The 19,751-nt window shown below is 45.6% G+C and overlaps 1 protein-coding gene across 1 annotated transcript in view; it reads right to left on the bottom strand.

Moving 5' to 3' along the window:
- Adgrf5 (adhesion G protein-coupled receptor F5) overlaps positions 1-19,751 on the bottom strand; it is a 97,353-nt gene that overhangs the window by 21,831 nt on the left and 55,771 nt on the right. The window contains exons 4-11 of the mRNA XM_059282071.1: positions 14,640-14,810; positions 12,503-12,679; positions 12,269-12,378; positions 10,161-10,219; positions 9,345-9,490; positions 7,302-7,523; positions 6,474-6,677; positions 580-750 (exon numbers count right to left, since the gene is read on the bottom strand). Coding sequence (XP_059138054.1) covers positions 580-750; positions 6,474-6,677; positions 7,302-7,523; positions 9,345-9,490; positions 10,161-10,219; positions 12,269-12,378; positions 12,503-12,679; positions 14,640-14,810 — 1,260 coding nt within the window. The remainder of the gene's footprint in view (positions 1-579; positions 751-6,473; positions 6,678-7,301; positions 7,524-9,344; positions 9,491-10,160; positions 10,220-12,268; positions 12,379-12,502; positions 12,680-14,639; positions 14,811-19,751) is intronic.

The raw sequence follows: 19,751 nt of genomic DNA, 5'->3' as shown, positions 1-19,751 counted from the left end.
TGGGCGGGCTTTAAGGTTTTACAGCCTGGCCACACTTCCTGTTGTCTCTCTGATTCCTGTGTGTGGATGACATCAGAAATGATACTTTACAAAACCTCACTAAGAATTGAGAGATTGAAACAAAGGTTTTTATTCAACCACAGGACAATGGCAAATGATCATTGTCCCAACTTCCTGCCGAGTCATTTCTAGAATGGGTAGACCGGGAGAGGAACTGAGGAGTAGTGGGGATGTGAGTGAGGCTGTTGGAATTTAAAGAAGAGAAATTGAATTGTGGAAGGAGAGGGGGTTCGCTGTCACATGAATTCAATGACAACAGAACTAACCTGGTCACGACACTACTTTCCCAGCCCGTCTGCTTCTTTTATCAGGACAACCTGATTAGTTTCTTGCTGCTCTTTCCCACCTGACCCTTCCCAATTTAAAATGGGTTCCACCTGACTTGAAATGGTATAGAGGGACATCCGACCACCATCCCACTCCTAGGGAAAGCCCAGCCTTATTTTGCCCACCGATGATCCCTGTTGATTGGCAAGTGCAGCATAACCTATCAAAACATTCTATGGCAAGAGTTCTTACCTACAGAGACGAATGTCACAGCTATGTTCTTACTGCCTGTGGCTCCGTAGGGACTGACGAACTCACATGTGTAGGTGACTGTTGTTCCAGAAGACCCACTGGGACATTGGGTTCCATCTGCCTTGAGGGTGTAAGTGCTGCAGCTAGATTCCAGGTCTGTTTCTGGGTTCCCTGCAATGATACAAACAAATCTGTTGACATCAAGGTTGTCTGACTCTGAATTCGTAGCAAGTTTTTTAGTGGAAACTTCAGTTTCATACTTTTTCAGTTGCTGGCAGCTTTATATCTCCAAAAATCATCGTTCCCTTCCCCAGAAACAGCCCATCCTCCGAGCCGTCCCTACTTCTTGCCTAGGGTTCTAGAATAACCCTGTGTTTGCTTTTTCCTACTCCAGTCTCTATTTTCTCCCTGCCCCTTCACCTACTACCGCTGTCCTGAAACATTCTTCAAACATTTACACCGTCCCAAAGTGAACAACACAGAGTAAGTTGAAGGGTCAGTGTCTTTCAACTGTAGCTGATCAGCAGTGCTGTGCTGGCTGGTTTTATGTCAGCTGGACACAAGGGTCATCAGAGAGGAGGGAGCCTCAGTTGAGAAAATGCCTCCAGAAGCGCCAGCTATAAGGCATTTTCTTAATGTGTGATCAGTGTGGGAGGGCCAGCCCATGGTAGGTGGGGCCATCGCTAGGCTGGTGGTCCTGGGTTCTATAAAAGAGCAGGCTGAGTAAGCCAAGAGGAATAAGCCAGTAAGCAGCTCATCCCTACGGCCTCTGCATCAGCTCCTGCCTTCAGGTTCCTGCCCTGCGTGAGTTCCTGCCCTCACTGCTTTTGACAGTGAACTGTTACATGGAGCTGTGAGTGAAATAAACCCTTTGCTCCCCAAGTTGCTTTGGGTCATGGCATTTCATCACAGCAGTAGTCACCCTAAGACAGGTGACTTTATTATTTTGGTTGACACATGAGCATTGTTGTGGTTTGACTGAGAAATGTCCCCCACAGGCTCATGTGTTTGAAGACTTAGTCCCCAGTTAGCACTGCTCTTTGGGAAGGTTTAGGATGTGGGAACTTGCTGAAGAAAGTACATCACTGTGGATGGGCTCTATGGTTTTCAGCCTGGCCGCACTTCCTGTTCTGATTCCTGTGTGTGGATGAAACGTGCGCACTCCTGGTTGCCAGGCCCTTCCCATCATGGTGGACCCGTGTCTGCTCTGGAACTGGAAGCCAAAAGCAAACCGTGCTTTCTCTAATTTGGTTTTTTTCCTCAGGTTATTTTATCACAGCAAGAGAAAAGTAGCTCCTACAACCAACGTTCCTCCCCAAGTGTCAGTTCAAGGCACTCCACCGATTTCCACTTTCTTTTACTTGGACAAAATCACTTCTAACTCTCTGAAGACATCCTCTCTCTGTTCATCCTTCCTTGAACCGAGTTCTCAGAAGAGAGCCACCTCTGCATTAAGGATTCTACAAGGCTGACTGACTGTAGAGAGCTAAAATTTTGCCCTCAGATAGGGGTCAAATCTTAGGCCAAGTCTGCTCTTGTGAAAGTCCCTCTAGCTAACTCTATCCCCACCCCTTACTTTTCATGATGCTTCTGCATTTGTTACTTCTGGTTTCCCACTCCCATTTTTTATTACATCTTTGAAATTGACCTTTGTGACCCTCTACTTTACCAAAAGTTCTTCCTTAAGGCCAACAGGGCCCTCCTCTTTCCTCCATCCTGGCTTTTCTTCACACTATCTACACCAGAGCCTCCCCACTGCCAGCCATCTTTCTGCTGTGATGACTTCAGCCTCAGGCTCCTTCCTTTGTCTTTTTGTCCTCATCCTCCTGGGCCTCCTTTCCAAGCACTGCTCCTGAGCATCCCTCTTAAATGCATATGTTGTCCTCAACCTCACCCACCCCACCCCACCCTACTGCTGCTCATCCTTTCTTCACTCTCTCAGCAACAGCATCAGCTCTGGCTCCCGTTATAAATCAAGGTTGGACGACTTCCCACACTACTCTAAGAGGAATGTCCCGGTTGGAAACTTTTGAGGCAAATTCCCAAGTGTTGATTTGACATCTCCGGTACCTCAAACTCAACACGTGCAATTTATTTATTTTTTCCCCCCAGACAAAACTCGCACATCCAGTGTTTCCTCTCACTGATACTGGCAGAAACACAAATTTAAAAGCTTAAAGGCCACTTTAATTACCTGCACTTCCTCACATTGTGCTTCCATTCACTTGTAAAAATGCTCTCTGAGCTTATACTCCTGAACCCAGGCTGTCTCCCTCAAAGCAAGGTCACTCTCCCAGGCCCCACTGTTTGTTGACTGAACTCTGCAACTGATTCCATGTGGGGCTCAATTCTCAATTATTTCACGCTTCCACTTACTCGCTAGGCTACCTATAAAGGTTTCCCTTTCTTTCTATACCTGACTTGCTTTGGGTTTGCTATAGGGTCTCACTATATAGCTCAAGCTTGAATTTGCTGTACAGTTCAGGCTGGCCTTCAGCTTGCGATTCCCCTGCCTCAGCCTCCAGAGCTTCCAGTATAAGTAGACACCACGAGCCCCCTGAAATGTTAGTGTTCTAAAGCTCTTGTCATCTAACGAACTTTTACTGTTAAGTTCTTGATATGTGTACAGTGAAGTCAGGTGCTTTTTTTTTTTTTTTTGGTCTTTTTGAGACAGGGTTTCTCTGTGTAGCTTTGTGCCTTTCCTGAAACTCACTTTGAAGACCAGGCTGGCCTGGAACTCACAGAGATCCGCCTGCCTCTGCCTCCCGAGTGCTGGGATTAAAGGCATGCGCCACCACCGCCTGGCCAGTCAGATGTTCTTAACACAGTGTGTGGTTCTGAAGGACTGGGAGCTAGACAGACTCCTGGCAGACAGACAGATGGGGAGAGGACAAACAGAAGATGGCAAGCTTCCAGCTTCTTCCCCGCCCCTTCTGAGACAAGAGCTTGGCATCTCAAAACAAAGACCTAGTGGGCTTTTTCCTCCCAGCAGCATTTCGCACTCCACCAGCGGACCAGCCCAACAAGTTCAGGGCTGTAGTAGGACAGATTTGCCTGTCTGCCTCCCTGTCTTTGTTCCAACTGACCAGCCCTAAACTGAAGAAGAAAAACCTCTCAAAACCCCAGTGAGGAGGGATCTGGCTTTAGACTTCCCAAGACCCTCCTTTGCTTTGCAGAAGGTCTTTGTCTTGCTTTCTCTTGATGGGCCCTACTGAGTGTGTTTCCTCACCCCTGTGAAAGCCTTCTTCAGCTTCTGAGTCTGTCTGTCTGTCACGTCTGAGATTTCTCCCATTGCTACCCTTAACCCTCAAGATATTTTCGGGCCTTTGAATTCTTCAGTTGGCAGACAAACAAACCTGATTCAGACCCCTAGATGGTAGCAACGTTTGTTGCACAGTATACTCTAATCTGTTCCTCTCCTCTGAACCTGCTTCTTCATCCTCTCAAAACCCAAACCACATCCCGGCTTTCAACACACCATGCAGCCTCGGACCCGGATGCCCCTCCTCTTCCTGTCCAATGTAAAAGTCCAGCTTTCTCACTCAACAGGCAAGCCAATAAGCCATGCAGAGTGAGATGTATAGAGAAACAGACAGAATAATAGAATGTCCCAAGGATAGGTCCCACAAAAGAAAATTCAGTACAGCATGTAGGTTATAGTGGGGGAGGGGCCGTCATTTCAGATGGGTGTCTACAAAGGATTTCAGAGGATAGGACGTCCTTCTAAGCCTTAAAAGACAACTGGGAATTTAACAGAAGGCAGGACTGTGGTGTGATGATGTGAGGCGGTCAGTGTGCCGTGGGTGCATAAACCGGCAATTCTCATTGTAGAACTTAGCACTTCATCAAGCTGCTGTAGGGGCCAGGGCTGGGGTCAGGATGGGGAGATAACAAGTTATGCAGGAAATCCATTGTTCTGCAGCCTGGCTGGTCTTGCAGGACTTAGGAAAGTCTGCAAAGGGGTCACCAGAGAGAGAGGTCCCGGAGCATCCCACTGCAGACTTCCTGGTTCCTCTGCCAGAGGGCAAGGTCTGTCACCTTGCGGGGTTGAAAGCTCCTTCAGCAGAGCCATGGGAATCATGCAAGGCCTCTCGTCCATCTGGCAGCTCCTTCAGGATGCCTGTGCCACCTTTTCCTCATAAACCAGGGAAGTGACTAAATGGCCCGTGCCAACATTTTTCAGGTTTACCAGATGTCTTTCTCAGTCATCGAAGGTCTAATCAGATGCCGCAGGGCAAATGTGCTTTACAGACTAGAGGTTGTCAGGAAAGTGTGGGTGGAAACGGACTTTTCCACACTAAAAGAGTAATAATGATATAGCATAGTCTTAAGAGCAAAGACTTTGTAACGTATACACTTACTGCACTCACAAAGTTTGTAGCACTGCGTTTTAGTTCAAAGATTCTTTTCCTTAAAGGTTTGTACATTATACAATTGTTTCTTAAAAGAAAAGATGGCTGTGGTCCCATATGGTTTCTAAGTTGCAAATGATCCTTTGTGTCTAAACCTCTGGCAGCTCCATCCAAGCTGGCTCATCGACGGAGAAAGTGCTGGTCACTATCGCCAGCCTCGTGACATGAGATCAATGGAGAACCCAAATTCCTTTCTTTTCATAGGGTCATAAACTTGGGAAAGTAATTTAATCTGGATCCTAGTTTCCTTATTTTCTCACTGGAAGTAAAACTACTAGCTTCAAAGTTGTGACCAAGTTTAGATGTGATCACTAGCAATCATGTTTTTTTTTTTAATGGATTAACATTTCTGCAAAACTTAGCATTTTTTTTAAAGGTTTGTTTATGTTGTGTGTCTGAGTGTCTTCCCCGTAGGTGCATCTGTGCAGCACGTGTGTACATGGTGTCCAAGGAGGTCAGAACGGAGTATCAGATCCCTGGGAACTCGAGTTTCACATGGTTGCAAGCAGCCATGTCGGTGCTGGGAACCAAACCCTGGTCCTCTGCAAGAGCAACCAACGCTCTTGCTCGCTGAACCATGTCTCTAGACACCATTACTGTTTTTCTTTATTGTTATCATTTATTAGTCTAAACTGGAGGGTGGGGAACTTCAGTTTAGATCTCAGGGCAAAACAAAAGCAGTGTTGGGAAGATGGACCGGTGGGTAAACCACTTCCATATATGTGTGAGGACTGGAGTCAGGTCCCCAGCATCCATATAAATACTGCAGCCTGCCTGTAACCCCAGCGTGCAGAAGGGAGAGATGGGAGATCCCTGGATCAATCCGTCTAGCTCTACTAGCAAAATTCCTTTAGCTCTGGGTTCAAGAAAAGGAAAGCGTTCAAGGAGGAACCTCAGTGTTAGCCTCTGCCCTTTACACATGTGCGCCCCCCGCACTGTGTGGTCCAATATGTGTAAACACATACATACCCCACATACATATACATACAAAAAACCGAGTAGGAATTGACATGAATTAACTGAAAGAGAAATAAGTCTGCAGAGAAATGAAAGCTGGGAGCAGAGAGACAGAAAAAGCTGAAGCAAGTATGTAAGCTAGTGACTTCCGGTAGGATGGAAATGAGAAGCTCTGGTCAGGTCTCAGTGAAACCTCCATGACCTCAGCTTTGCTGAGGATCATGGGGAAAAAAAGGCAGGGTGGGCCATGCTATGGACTCAGTCTCTAGGGTCACTCCCTCTCAGGTCTTTATCTGCTGGGATCTTGCCCAGGACACAAGCATGCTGTTTGCATGCAAGTACTCTGGGAGGTTTGCTGTAGAGCGTCTAAGCTGGTGCTGACATCGAAGCTAGTTTTTTGGGTTTTGTTTTCATGGTCCAGAATTAATGTCATTCTTCCTCTGCTCACAAGATCTCTCACTTTTTCTTGGCTGAGAGGCAAGCAAAGAGCCCTCTTTGCAAAAGGTCTTGATCCACCACTCTTACCTAGAATTCTTATTTCCCCTTCCTGCTTCCATTCGATTTTACTCCAGTTTGCAATGTTCTCGCTGCAGCAGTTCAGAGATATAGGGTTGCTATCACACACCACCTTCCTCTCTTCCTTGGCCAAAATCCGAATGGGGGTGACATCTAGTTTTCTGGAGTCCCCAAATTCAAAAATATCCAAGGTCAGCTTGCAGCGATATTCACCTGTAAAGAATACATCAAATTATAAATTATTATCACTCCTATGAATTTCTCTTAATAAAATTGAGCCCCCATGTATCATGGCATCTGAGATTTGATGCAAGGACCCCTAAAGGAATATTCAGAAGCTGACCAAGCTTCTGTTGAAGCGCAGTCCTATCCTAAGGCTCCCAGCACAATGTCTAATTATCATGTGGGCAGCAGCGGGACAGCTTCTGCAGGGAACTGGGTCTAGGGTCACACTAGAGAGAAGTCAGGGATCTGGGCCTAGGGACAGTCTCCAAATACGGTCAGGTAGAGAACAGGGCTTGGGGGGAGGCAGTCGTTCATGTTGCCAAGCTCAAAGAAAGCTGCCAGGCCATGGTAGACTGTAACCTCTGACCAGCAGGGCCTCCTAGCAGATATATACACACTCACACAACATTTGCGCGTGCACACGCGCACACACACACACACACACACACACACACACACACACACACAAGAATGCCATGGGATGCATTTTCCATTTTGGAATATGAGCCATCAGGCTTCTTGTGGGCAGCTCACCCCCGTCCTCTGTTCTGTGGGCTGCCTCTCTGAGTGCACCATTCAGCTCCTCCCACAAGTCTCAGGTAGGAAACCCACCTGCATCATGCTCCGTGAAGTTATAAATGATGAGGCGGGAGACCAAGCTCATGTTGTTGAGGACAGAGGTGTGAATGGAGAATCTGCTGCCATCCTTCATGTCCAAGTGTTTTCCTTCATAATACCAAGATGTGTTGGAGGACACGATTTCACTTTCACACTCCAGAGTGACGTTGTCTCCTTCAAAGATGACTTCCGGTGTAACGGTGAACTTCGTTTCGTCTGGGAATTCAAAGACAAAGTGTGAGGGTAACACATCAATGAAGGTAAACCATGGACCCGGCTTTCCAGACTTCGCCTCCTCTCCCTCTCTTGAGGGCTCTTCCCAGCATCTGCCTGTCACGGTGCTGCCCACAGACTCCTCCTACCACTCTTCGAGTAACAATGGTCCCATTGCCTACTGACACACCAGAGCCCATGTCTGGACCCCACTGGAAGAGAGCATCGAAAGTCATGCATTTTCCACCACTATTTTTAATGATCTGGAACAGCAGTTTGGAAGCCTCCCCATGCATCAGAAACATCCAGGGTTGAGGTGTCGGTAAAGTGCAGAAGGGTCTTTGTAGGGCTAATGTAGTGCAGATGAGCTCTGAGAATCACCCTCTAAAGCAACAACGGAACCCTACTAAGTGTCGCTATCTGCTCTGATTCCCGCCCCCCATCCCGTCCACCACAGTGTTAGCCTTACATTTATGGATCTTTTGAATATATGAACATAGGAAACTCACAGGTCCTGGGTTTCTCTTAGAAACCCTGTCTGTCCCCATCTCCCTGACTCTCCGGCTCTAACAGTGTTAGTTAAGGAGGGGCAGATGGCACACAGCACTCCAGGCCTCCGTAATAAGAAACATCCCCATGATTTCCTAGGCCTTCTCCTTTCCCTCATTTTTTAAAAACATACAAAGTATTATATTTCCTTATGGCTTTGTTTGTTTGTCTGTTTCAAGATAGGGTTTCTTTTTTTTCTTTTTTTTTATATTAACAATGTGTAGTCCATTATCATTTGACAGATTCAGACAAATATTTTCATTACTTATCCTATGTAAAACAAGTAGTTTCTTTTTAAAAGTAGATTCAATAATCTCCCTTTTTATCTTATCATATCCATATTCTCTTTTTTCTTTTCTTTTTTCTTTATTAAGAATTTTTCTACTCATTCTGCATACCACCCACAGATCCCCCTCCTCCCTCCTCCCACCCCTGCCCTCTTTCCCAAGCCACCCCGCATCCCCACATCCCCCAAATTGAGGTCTCCCATGGGGAGTCAGCAGAGCCCGGCACACTGAGCCTAGGCAGGTCCATGTCCCTTCCCACTGCACCAAGGCTGTGCAAGGTGTCACACCACAGGCACCGGATTCCAGAAGCCTACCCATAGACCAGGGATGGATCCTGATCCCCCTGTCTGGGTGCCCCCAAAACAGTTCGAGCCAAACAACCACAAGACAGGGTTTCTTTTGAAGTCCTGGCTGACCTGGAACTCACTCTGTAGGCCAGGTTGGCCTCAAACTCACAGAGATCCTCCTGCCTCTGCCTCCCGAGTACTGAGATTAGAGGTGCTTGCCACCATGTCTGGCCCATTATGGCATTTTAAAATAATTTTTTTTGAGTCTCCTCTTCCCAAACTTCTCCCTCATCCCCCACTTCCACCCTTCTACCCCTGGGAGTGTCCTTTCTGCCTTCCTTTTACACATTAAATGTTAGGATCTACATATAAGAGAGAACACGCAATTTTTGTTTTTCTGAGTCTGGTTCACCTGGCTTCGTATTTTTCCAGATTCATCTATTTTCCCGGGAATTTTCATAATTTCATTTTTCTTGACAGCCCGGGAAGATCCCATTGTACATACACACTGAGTTTTTATTATCCATTTGTTTGTTGGCAGACCTCTAGGCTGATTCTGTTTCCTTGATGATGTCGTGACTAGGCAGCAGTACACACAGACATGCAAGAACCTCTGTGGCAGACTTCCTAGGTTTAATCGACACCATCACCATGCCCACCCCAAGTGGACACTGCGCAATAATGAAGTGGGGTCCACTTACTGCTCGGCGTTCCTTGGAAGGAGTTGTAGTCCATTCTGTAAGTCTGGTTAAGGCTCTGTGTGACTTGCTCGTTGGCTTTGTGAAATGATCCAGGCTGTGGTGCCGATGATAGCTCGACCTCATAGTTCACAACCACGCTGCCTTTGCTGCATAGAGACCACTCAGTTTAGTAAAGCAGTCATTGATCTAGGAGAGTCCTGATCCTTGTGGCTTAGGGCATGGAAAAGCAAAAATAGCAGAAGCCAACCGGGTGCTCTTATCTTCAAGGATCTGCTAAAAATAAGCCTGTCTTCAAATGTTAATGGACAGCCCAAGGTATATAAAGGAGAATTTATATTCCTTGCCCGGGAATATAAATGAGAAAAGTGACCTGATGGGGAAAATGAGCTGAACCCACAAGGTTTCCAGGCTCCAGGGGAGTCCTTCAAGGCACGCCAGAAAACCTGCAATCTCGTCTACCCAGCAGGATCTTCTAGTAATGTCTTTCATATCACTATCTGATATAATTCCACTTTAACATTTCAAACTCTCAGAACTACAGATGTATTTCTGTTTGTAAAATTTTGGTACACATGAGATGCACACACCTTTGTGTTTCCTTACTGCTAAGGAGGTCCATCTGTAAAGGGTAGGGGGATGCATCATGGTGTTCCCTTTTCCTGTTCACCACTGTGGTCTGGTAATGGCTCTCACCTCTATCAAGCTGCTCCTGCTGAGCACCCCACATGATAGCCCAAGGATGTTTCGTCTCCTTTCCTGGTATTCTGAATTCTGCCCTCATTAAAAAAAGAAATGAGCAAACTACATCATTCTTACGTGAACTGTGTCACAGTCGCCGATCTGAATCCTGGCAAAGTTTTGTAACCCTCTCGGAACTGGAAAATACAGCAAGAGAAGAGTCATGTAATCAAAGCCTGGTGAATGATACCAGAGGTTTACACGTGCTCTTTATCAACCTGGGTACAGCTTTATTTTGTGTACTTTGCTAGTGGTGGCATTGGCAAAGCTGTGAAGGAGCAGTTTCTCATAACTTGAGTCAGTTTTTAGAGAAATGGACAGCTGATTAGGTGTACAAAAAGACTGCTCAGGGAAATGCAGAAGAGAACAGGGAGAGGCTGTGGGGGCGGTGGCGGGGGGGGGGGGGGGGAGAGGCATCAAACTCCAAGTGGAAGAGAAAAGGGAGGAAATAGTATGAAAGAGTTCGACACTAAGCCTGACAATGTTCAGAAAGATCTTCCAAGGACACGTGGGTGTCTTTCTAGGAATCCCCATGTCTACCAGGCACACAGCACTTGTATGCATTTTGAGGTAAGGAGCAGAAACATGTTCCTGAGTGTCAGGGGCAGCACAGGGGGCTACTTACTTAACCATAGCCAGAGAGTCGGAAGTCAGGAACACCCTCCTGGCAGCCATCACACTTGTTCCCCGCCTTAACACCCCTGTGACTTTGATGAAGCCGGTCTCATTTTTAATGATGTGTTCATATTGTTCTTCTGAATATCAACCCCATAATAGGTCCTGACTGATCCAGGTATCATAGTTAGCTTTCAATACCACTTGCCACAACCTGGAGTCACCTGAGAAGACAGCCTCTACTGGAGGAACACCTAGGTCATGTTGGCTTGTGGACACATCTGTGGGGGATTATCTTGATTGTTACTGGACAGGGGAAGACCCAGCCCACTGTGGGTGGCACCATTCCACAGGCAGAAGGTCCAGAGCTATGTGAGACCGATGAAAGCTAGGTGAAAGCTAGCAGCAAGAAGCAGGCAGCAGCAGGGTGCATTCATTCCTCTTTTGACTGTGGTTATGATATGACTAGCTGCTTTACAATTTCCCCAAATGACAGACTGTGCCCTGCAATTTTAAGCAAGGTAAACCCTTTCTTAAATTGCTTTGTGCCAGAGTGCTTTATCATAGCCACAAGAATAAAGGTAGGCCACCAAGAAGTCTACATGTGTAGTAGGCCTAGTACTTAGGTGAGTAGCACTCAAAGGCTATTATGTAATCCACCTTTCCTTACAAGCACAGAATTCAGTGTCTGGTCTGCTAAGTAGAATCATCATATGCCAGAGATGTCAATCAGGTGTCCCAGGGCTTTGTAGAATCAATATTCCATCAAGGCACCATGGAAAAGTCACCATTTTCGTGTGGCATACAGGGATTAGCAGGGACTTCTCCTGTCCTGAGGCAGGGGTCTGTCTGTACCAGGAGCTATGGGAAGTCATTATCTCAGCCCATGTGTAATAGTATTCACCACACCAGTGAGGAAGCAGTTTTTGAAATGAGCGGGTTCAAGCAAAGCATTTACCTTAAAACGGCTTAATCTAATACCAAGCACTGTACAGTTTCATCTGGGAGACAGTTAAGACAGACTTGCAGAGACTTCTCTGTTTTTACCTCAGTAACTATAAACTGTCCCTAGAGTGAGTGCCTAGTGACCTCCAGGCTAGAGAAGTTTGAAACTCTCTGAGCTTAGCCTTGAGTTGGATTCCCAGTTGACAGTAGGATCCTTATCTATGTGGGAAATCCCTGCCCATTTTGGGGACAGTACCATCCACTAGGCAGAATGTTCTGAGCTATACAAGACAGGAGAATGCTAAAATGAATGCCTGAATGAGCTACGTACCTCTTCTGGACCAGGCTCCTGAGCCTCTGAATTGATTTTAGTGAAGTGATGCCACCAAATCTTATCTGAATAATTTTTACTCAGGGAAGAGATTCTACTTATAGGCCAAGGTAATGGCCCTGTCCTCTGAATGCTGTTTGATTTGAGTACTTCTTAATTCTCCTTTTCAGGTGGATTTCCATAACTTCAAATCCTTACATCTAGATTATACACATGCAAGCACCCTGCCCACTGGGAATGGGCTTGGCTTGTTCCCCCTAAGCAGTTTCTTGGGTAAGCAACAGCCCAAACCTACCGCTCTTTCCAAGTCAGTCTTGTAGGACCTATAGAGGGCAGAGGATGTGTTCTTGAGGTCTTCTTGAAATCCTATGTTCAGTCTGACTCTGATTTTTAAGGTAATATATGCTGAAAAACACAGGGCAAAATGTAAATGTCTCCTTGGTATTTGACTACAGACAATACAGAGAGACATTTGCTTGAGGTAAAGTTGAATACCCATTCAGCAAATCTTCAAAGAACAATTGCATACCTTCTGGGAGCTGGCAGAAAGGTCCCTGGGGAGGAAGTCCTTTCAGACAACTGCAGTGTCGGCCTGACAGGGCACTGTCATGCTCTTGACAAGTGACACTGTGGAGACACCTTTCCCGAGGCCACACATAGCCTTTCTCACAGGAGCACAAGAGGTCATTTCCAGCAGGTGTGCAGACTGCCATCAACCAAAGAGAGAGGAGAGACAAGACAGTCACCGCCCTTACATTTGTAGATTGCAAATGTCTACACTTGAAGGAAGTCCTAGCTCAGTTCCACATTGATCTTCTGGAAAGTTCAACAGAATCACATGAGATTCAAGAAGGCATATATATTTACATCACAGAACCATTAGATGAGGTCATCTGAAGGTGACGTGGAGAGATCGTTGAGTGGCTACAGACCATTGAATCATTTTTTGGATAGTCATGTTTTATATTGCATGGCCACTAGGTGTCAGTGATGAGTGGATCCCTTGATGTAGAGCAGTGGTTCTCAACCTGTTGGTCGTGACACACCCCCTCCCCCACCCCGACAAATCTCTATCTCCAAAAAATATTTACATTATGATTCATAACAGCAGCAAAATTACAGTTATGAAGTAGCAATGAAAATAATTTGGCATTTGGGGGTTACTACAACATGAGGAGCTGTAGTAAAGGGTCCTATAGTATTAGGAAGTTTAAGAATCATTGATACAGCCGGGCGGTGGTGGTGCACGCCTTTAATCCCAGCACTCAGGAGACAGAGCCAGGCGGATCTCTGTGAGTTCGAGGCCAGCCTGGGCTACCAAGTGAGTCCCAGGAAAGGCGCAAAGCTACACAGAGAAACCCTGTCTCGAAAAACCAAAAAAAAAAAAAAAAAAAAAAAAAGAATCGTTGATACAGAATAAGGGGCAGCCAGCTTCCAAAATGACCTCTGAGCATCTCTGCCCCTAGGAATTCGCAGCCTTTTTTGGTGCCCTCTTACAGAACATGGTAAAAGTGATGGGATCATTTAGCATATTCTCTCCCTCCCTCCCCCCTCCCCCATCTCTTTTCTCCTTCCCTCCCTCTCTTTTCCTCTGGGGAAGTTGGCTACATGGCACAAAGACCTGTCAGGGAGAGAGCCAATGGTAAAAGATTAAGGTCTCTAAACGATAGCTACCTGGGGACAGAGGTCTTCCAAAAACTACCTGGTAAACTTGAAAGTGAATTTTCCAGCCCAGTGAGGGCCTTCAGATCAGAGCTTCTTAAGCTAGAACCAACCACCGCTGCTACTACTCCAAGATTCCAGACCCCCAGAAACTTTAAGATAGCACATGTCAGTTGTTCTATAGTGCTAAGAGTAATTTGTTACATCGAAATAAATCACAAATGCAGAATGTAAACAAATGCCCTTTCCATTTCCAGTCTAAAGAACAGCCCAAATGGGACGCTGATCTCACTGGAGACATTAAAAAGGGAAGAAAAAAAAAGCTCTGAAAACAGAGACCCTTGAATCAGTTTCTACAGTTGGACCACCGAGATGTCTTTGGAAAATGCTCTGCAGACAGGTGCCCCCAGGATGCTACTCTAAGGAAAGTCATTGAACAGTCACCAAGTTACCATGGTGCTTTCCAATTTACAGAGCTTTTATAGGACAAACGGCAGCCTCATCTATGAGACCCCAAGTCTTTGGGGATGGTACACTGAGACAAAGGAGAAATGGCTTAGTTTAGTAGGCGGTTGTCAAACCTAAAGTCATGATCTGGGAGAATTTTGCTTAATGTCTTGCTTCTGATCCAGGTATGTGCCTAGTTCCTATTTCCTGACCTATGACACTCCCCCTCAAAGAAGAAGTTGCTGCTTATGACATACTGAGCCTCTCCACATGGCACCCACACATTGTTCAGAGGGAAAGGATCCAGTAATTTGTCAGGAAGGGTCTGCTGGTGTCTTAGGGGTCATTTGATGATAACCACCACGGAAAACCTCTGGCCATCATTTAAAATAAGGTGATGACTGGCTGGGAAATTTACTGCTAGCAAGTTCATTCTGGGAGGTGTGGGGTGCTAAAATCACACAGTCATTATTACACTTGGCTCCTGTGTTTAGTTTGATTGAAAAGAAAACAGTTGGCCTTTCTCCCGATATGCCGTCATCCACTCCCAAGCTCACCTGCTGTCACTGCCATGCTCACGATGTCAGTGGCTGGGTCAGTGCTATTTCCTTGAATCGGAAGACTGAGGCTGTTCAAGTGAGCTTTGACAGACTCCAGGAAGGAGACGTTTTCAAGACTGATCTCAATATCCACAGTGTATTCTTCCTCCATGGGGCCACCCTCCGCAACTGAAATGAAAATGCATGAAGACTGAGCGTTTGCAGAGAAGGGAGAGAGATCCTGGTGGACACCAAAGCAAGGAAAGCCAGGGACACATTCACGGAGATAATGGGCATGCCAGCCCATAAGAATTACTAATGGGCCCTTTTAGAAAAAAAAAAAATTTATCTACTCTAGTTTCTCCCAGCTATTACCCTCAACCTTGATGTCCAAGGCCAAAGGCCATGTGTGAAGAGCAAAATGGGGCTGGGGCAAGACTAGTAGTAATGACCTGGAAGGGAGTCTCTCACACCTGTGCAGTCAATAAGCTCTCGGATCTCCACTCATAGGAATGTCTTGCTGTCTTTATAACATTGTGTTGTTTGCATATACTCTAAGAGCTGAACAGGCATGCATGCATGCTTGAAAATCTTCTAGAACACTCCCCCATTAACTTCCTTTGGTCTTAGCTTGTACACAGGCACACAGCACACTCTTTATATCAGGATACTGGGGATATGAAGCACAGTTGCTTCATATCCCCAATATCCCGAACTTGGTCAACAGAAGTTTGGCCACTCGAAAAGTGAAATGCAAAAGATTCCCAGTTCTTGGTTGATTTTCAAAATTGTCTCCAGGCAGTTGAATGTGGGCTCTCCAAATAAATCTGCTGCAAACACACACACACACACACACACACACACACACACACACACACACTTCCATGTTACATCGTGTTTTGACCACCAGTTGTAAATTCCTGTGACAGGAACTGGTTCCTTCCCTTCTGATGACCCCACTTAGCTGTCCCGGAGCTCATCATGTAACAAACATGTGCCCAAGCACTTCTCACTAAGCCTATCCCCTACACCGAGTCATACATTCTCTTCTCTGTCACTGGGCTAATCATTGCTCTAGCCCTGGCTGGAAAATACTATTGGAATACCCAATTAAGGCCGAAGGTATGGGCTCAGTTACTACCTCATGAAAAAGTTTGAAGGATAAGGTTGTTTTTCACACAGAGGTGTGGAGAATATTTTTAAATAGGTTAAAAAAAATAATGAATACTTGTAAAGCCATTCCTTTAAAATTTAAATGAAATCAGGTAACATGATCTCTATTTTAATACGTAGTTAGAACTCTGTGTCTTCTTTCTAAAGACAATTGGTTTCCTATGAAATGCTAAGGTTTGTTTTAAGCATCCCAAGGACCATTGCTGGGAAACACTGGGAAAGTTCAGAATAGAAAACCCCAGTGGTAAAATGTCTACTGCTGGAAGCTAGAATGCATGTTTCTTTGGAGGTATAAAGTACATTAATCTCAGGCTATAACCTTATTGGAAATTATTTCTCTTTGGTATTATTCTGTTTGCTGCAATGAACTGGTTATTTTTTAAAGAACATTGTGACGGTATTTTAGGAATGCATTTGATGGTGTATTTCCTCCTTATACAAGCAGAACAAGACAGGTTTTCAGTTGGATGTGGTGACATGAGATTGTCATCATGCCTCTTGGGCAGGGGAGGCAGTTGGATTGTGAGTTCAATACCAGCTTCAAATACATAGTGAGTCTGAGGTTCATCCGGATTCATGAGACCTTGCCTCAAAAACTAAACTAAACTAAAATTAAATTTAAAAGTCACTTGTGAAAAAAAAGTTACTTGTGAAGTCTAATATGGAGTCTTGTCTATCATGACATACAGACATTGCCTCAAGTTTCTTGTTTTTTTTTTTTTGTTTTTTTTTTTAATTCTCAAATGTTCTGTGATGGAAACAAGCATCCTGGAGGAATGGTTAGTGTTAATTTGTGTAATTCTAACTCCAGACACACCATCCTGCCCACTAAGAACATTTCCAATAGGGCAGCTGCACAGTATTTACATTTACATTCCAGAACATTCTTTTTCCCTGAAAAGTCCCGTGACCATGTTTATTCCCTCCGGTAAATTCACTAGCTCAGGGTCCTCCCATGAATGCAAACAGGATTTCCTGGATGGTGGCTGCCCTGGATGGGTGGGGTCAACAACAATCTTCTATCATCTACTTTGTTGTTTGTATGGCTGCGTCCCAACTTGACACTGATACCTACCTGAGGGTCCTCCCCGGCCCAAAGCCCTCCTTCCTGTGCCCCTTTCAGACATAAGAACCAAAGTGTGTACCTGAAGCAACAGCTATCCATGAATGTCAGCACTCCTGGTGAAAGCCCAGGCAGATCTGCTTAGATTTTCACAAAACTGAAAATAAATCCTAGGAAGTGAAGGACCTTGTGACATAGGGAGAGTCAGCCTTTGGGATTCACGCTACGGTCCTCTTCTCCCATCCGTCACTTTCTCCAACACCTCAGGAAGCTTTAGAGTCACACTCAGGTGACTTACGCACTGATGAGGACCTGGAATCTACAGTTCCTCCTCCACCTCCCCCCCCTTTTCAAGAGGTCTTGCCATAAACCCAGGCTGGCTTGGAGTTTACTGTGTAGCTTAGGCTAGCCTCTAATTCACGTTCCTCTTAAGTGTTAGGATTTTCAGCCTGTGCCGCTGTGCCTGGCCGGAAATGTCTCTTTTTGAAAACAGTAAATTCTCTGAAGATGCCTCAGACACACCATTGCAATTAGGCAGCCACAGGCTTGTCCTTGGGTAGTACCCACTCCTGACCTTGACTGAGAGCTACTCACATCTAGGGCATTACGTGCCCAGGTGAAGTGAACTGTACTCTTATACAGAGAGTTAGGCCTGGATATCTGCTCTATTAAAATCTTCTTATGGTGATTTTCATGTGCAGGTGGCTGGAGATCAGACATTCTAAACCAAATGATTAAATATTTCTAGTGACCCTGGAGAACTGACTTTAATAGACTTGCTTTTGGGGTGTTTTGCCTTTTATGGTCAGTCATCTGCTGCTGCTCCTGGTGGCAAATAGGCACTCCCTTGTTATGTTTGCTTAGCCTCTTGTGTTTTTAAGATTTTCTTATTTACTTAGATGTCAGTATACCATAGACAGGCAGTTCCCTTGGAGACTGGGTGTCAGATCCTGTAGGGCAAGAGTTACAGGTGGTTGTGAGCTGCATGATGTGGGTGTTGGGAATGGAACTCATGTCCTCTGAAAGAGCAACAAGAGCTATTAACTGCTGAGCCATCTCTCCAGCCCTGTTTACAGATTTTGCCTCAGAGCTGGCACAGGCTTCTAGGGGTCCCCTTCTGGGGATACCAGGTGAAGGAGGAGATGAATAGTAACAGTCAGGACAGCAGTTTCTATTTGCTCTTGTCTGGCCGGGTAAAGGGCCGTAAGGACAATATGCTTACTTCCACTCCGAAGGTGCCAAAACTGAGCCGCTGAGAGTTGACGTCCTAAAGTAATATCTGAGCTAAGATTTAAGAAGACATTTTGCTGACTCCAAGGTCCATTTTCTTTTCATCACACCCTGCTACAACGCTAAAGGAAGAAGATAAGAAAAGCAACCATTTCACAAAGCCCTAAAGCACTATAAAAAAACATATTATTGTTAAATATGGCCTTGTGATAAGTTAATATTCTTAATTTTTTTAAAGCCAAGCTCAAAAACAAAATTATTAATAGTAAATGCAAAAGTCTTGAAAAATTTCTTCAAGTCTGTCAGCACCATAAATACCTTAGAAATCCAAACTCAGAACAAAGGCTTTTGCCCACCAGCCTTGCTGACGTTACACAGATCTGTTCCTCGATTTACTGATTTTCTTTCAGTTTTACCATTCACTGGGTGCCTGTTTCTCAGCACTGTGAGAGATGTCCCAGCACTGGATTAATAAAAGAAGCAAAGTCCTGTCTCCATGATATTTCCCCTCCTCAGCTGGGCAGTCTGTATCTTAATATCAGACAGTTCTACATGAAATAGAATAAGGAAGCAGAGGGACAGGGTAATAGGATGATGGTGGTGATGATGATGATGATGATGATGGTGATGGTGATGATGATGTTGATGGTGATGATGATGATGGTGATGGTGATGATGATGATGGTGATGAAGGATGGCCAGAAAAGACCTTTTTAAAGGCATTGAGCAGAGACTTGAATGAGGTGAAAGAGGCACCAGCAAGCCATTGGGAGAACATCGCCCTGGGAAGCGCAAATGAACACGGGAGCTCTGAGTGAGTTGCAGCCCTCTTGGCTCCCTAGAGGGCCATAAGGTGACTCCTGCTTGGGCCATTCTTTTCTTTGTGGATCTTAGGATGGTATCAAGGTTCCAGAACCCTGGCAAAGTAAGGCAACTCACCCAGGAGCTCAGGTATCAGTGTGATAGCCTCTTGTTTCCCGCAGGCAGATGGAAGCCTTGAGTTAGGGATGTCAAACTCTAGGGCCTGGGCATGACTCAGGGGTTAGGAGCATTCGCTGCTCCGGCAGAGAACCTGGATTTGGATCCCTGCACCCACGGTTGCTCACAACATCTGTAACTACAGCATCTCATGCTCACTTCTGATCTCTGCAGGCACCAGGACACATGTGAAGTATACGTACAGGAAGGAAAAACACTTAACGCACGTACAAATAAAACAAATAAATCTAAAAACAATAAGAAAAAAATGCCAAACTCTGTCTTTCTGTCTCCTCATGAACCTGAAGACCTCGGAGCCTGGGAAAGTGACATCCTTTGTCTTGCTCTTGGCTACAGGACTCAGGAGGGTTAGACCACAGCTCCCCTCCTTCCCTGTGTCTATCTTTGCTGACCCTCAGCCTGCTCTGCCACCTGAACTAGCTGCCTCCTGGCAGCTCACCATATTTTCTTTGTCTCCATGTCCTTCGCCCTTTGTGTTGTTTGTCTGGATTTTTCTGGCTCCCACTGCCCGGAGTGGAGGGTAGAACATTCCTGGTGTTATTAGTGTCAGACGATGCCCATCTGCCAGCCCAGGGGACACTAACTGACCAGGATTTCCCTTCTCCTTTCCCACAAGTCACTGCCAGCCTCGAAGCACTTATCTGAAAGGGACATTTCTGGAAAAT

This window comes from Peromyscus eremicus, chromosome 16_21, assembly GCF_949786415.1.
Source record: "Peromyscus eremicus chromosome 16_21, PerEre_H2_v1, whole genome shotgun sequence".
NCBI lineage: Eukaryota > Metazoa > Chordata > Mammalia > Rodentia > Cricetidae > Peromyscus > Peromyscus eremicus.
The sequence above is the reverse complement of the archived record's forward strand: the minus strand, read 5'-3'. Positions and strand labels throughout refer to the sequence as shown.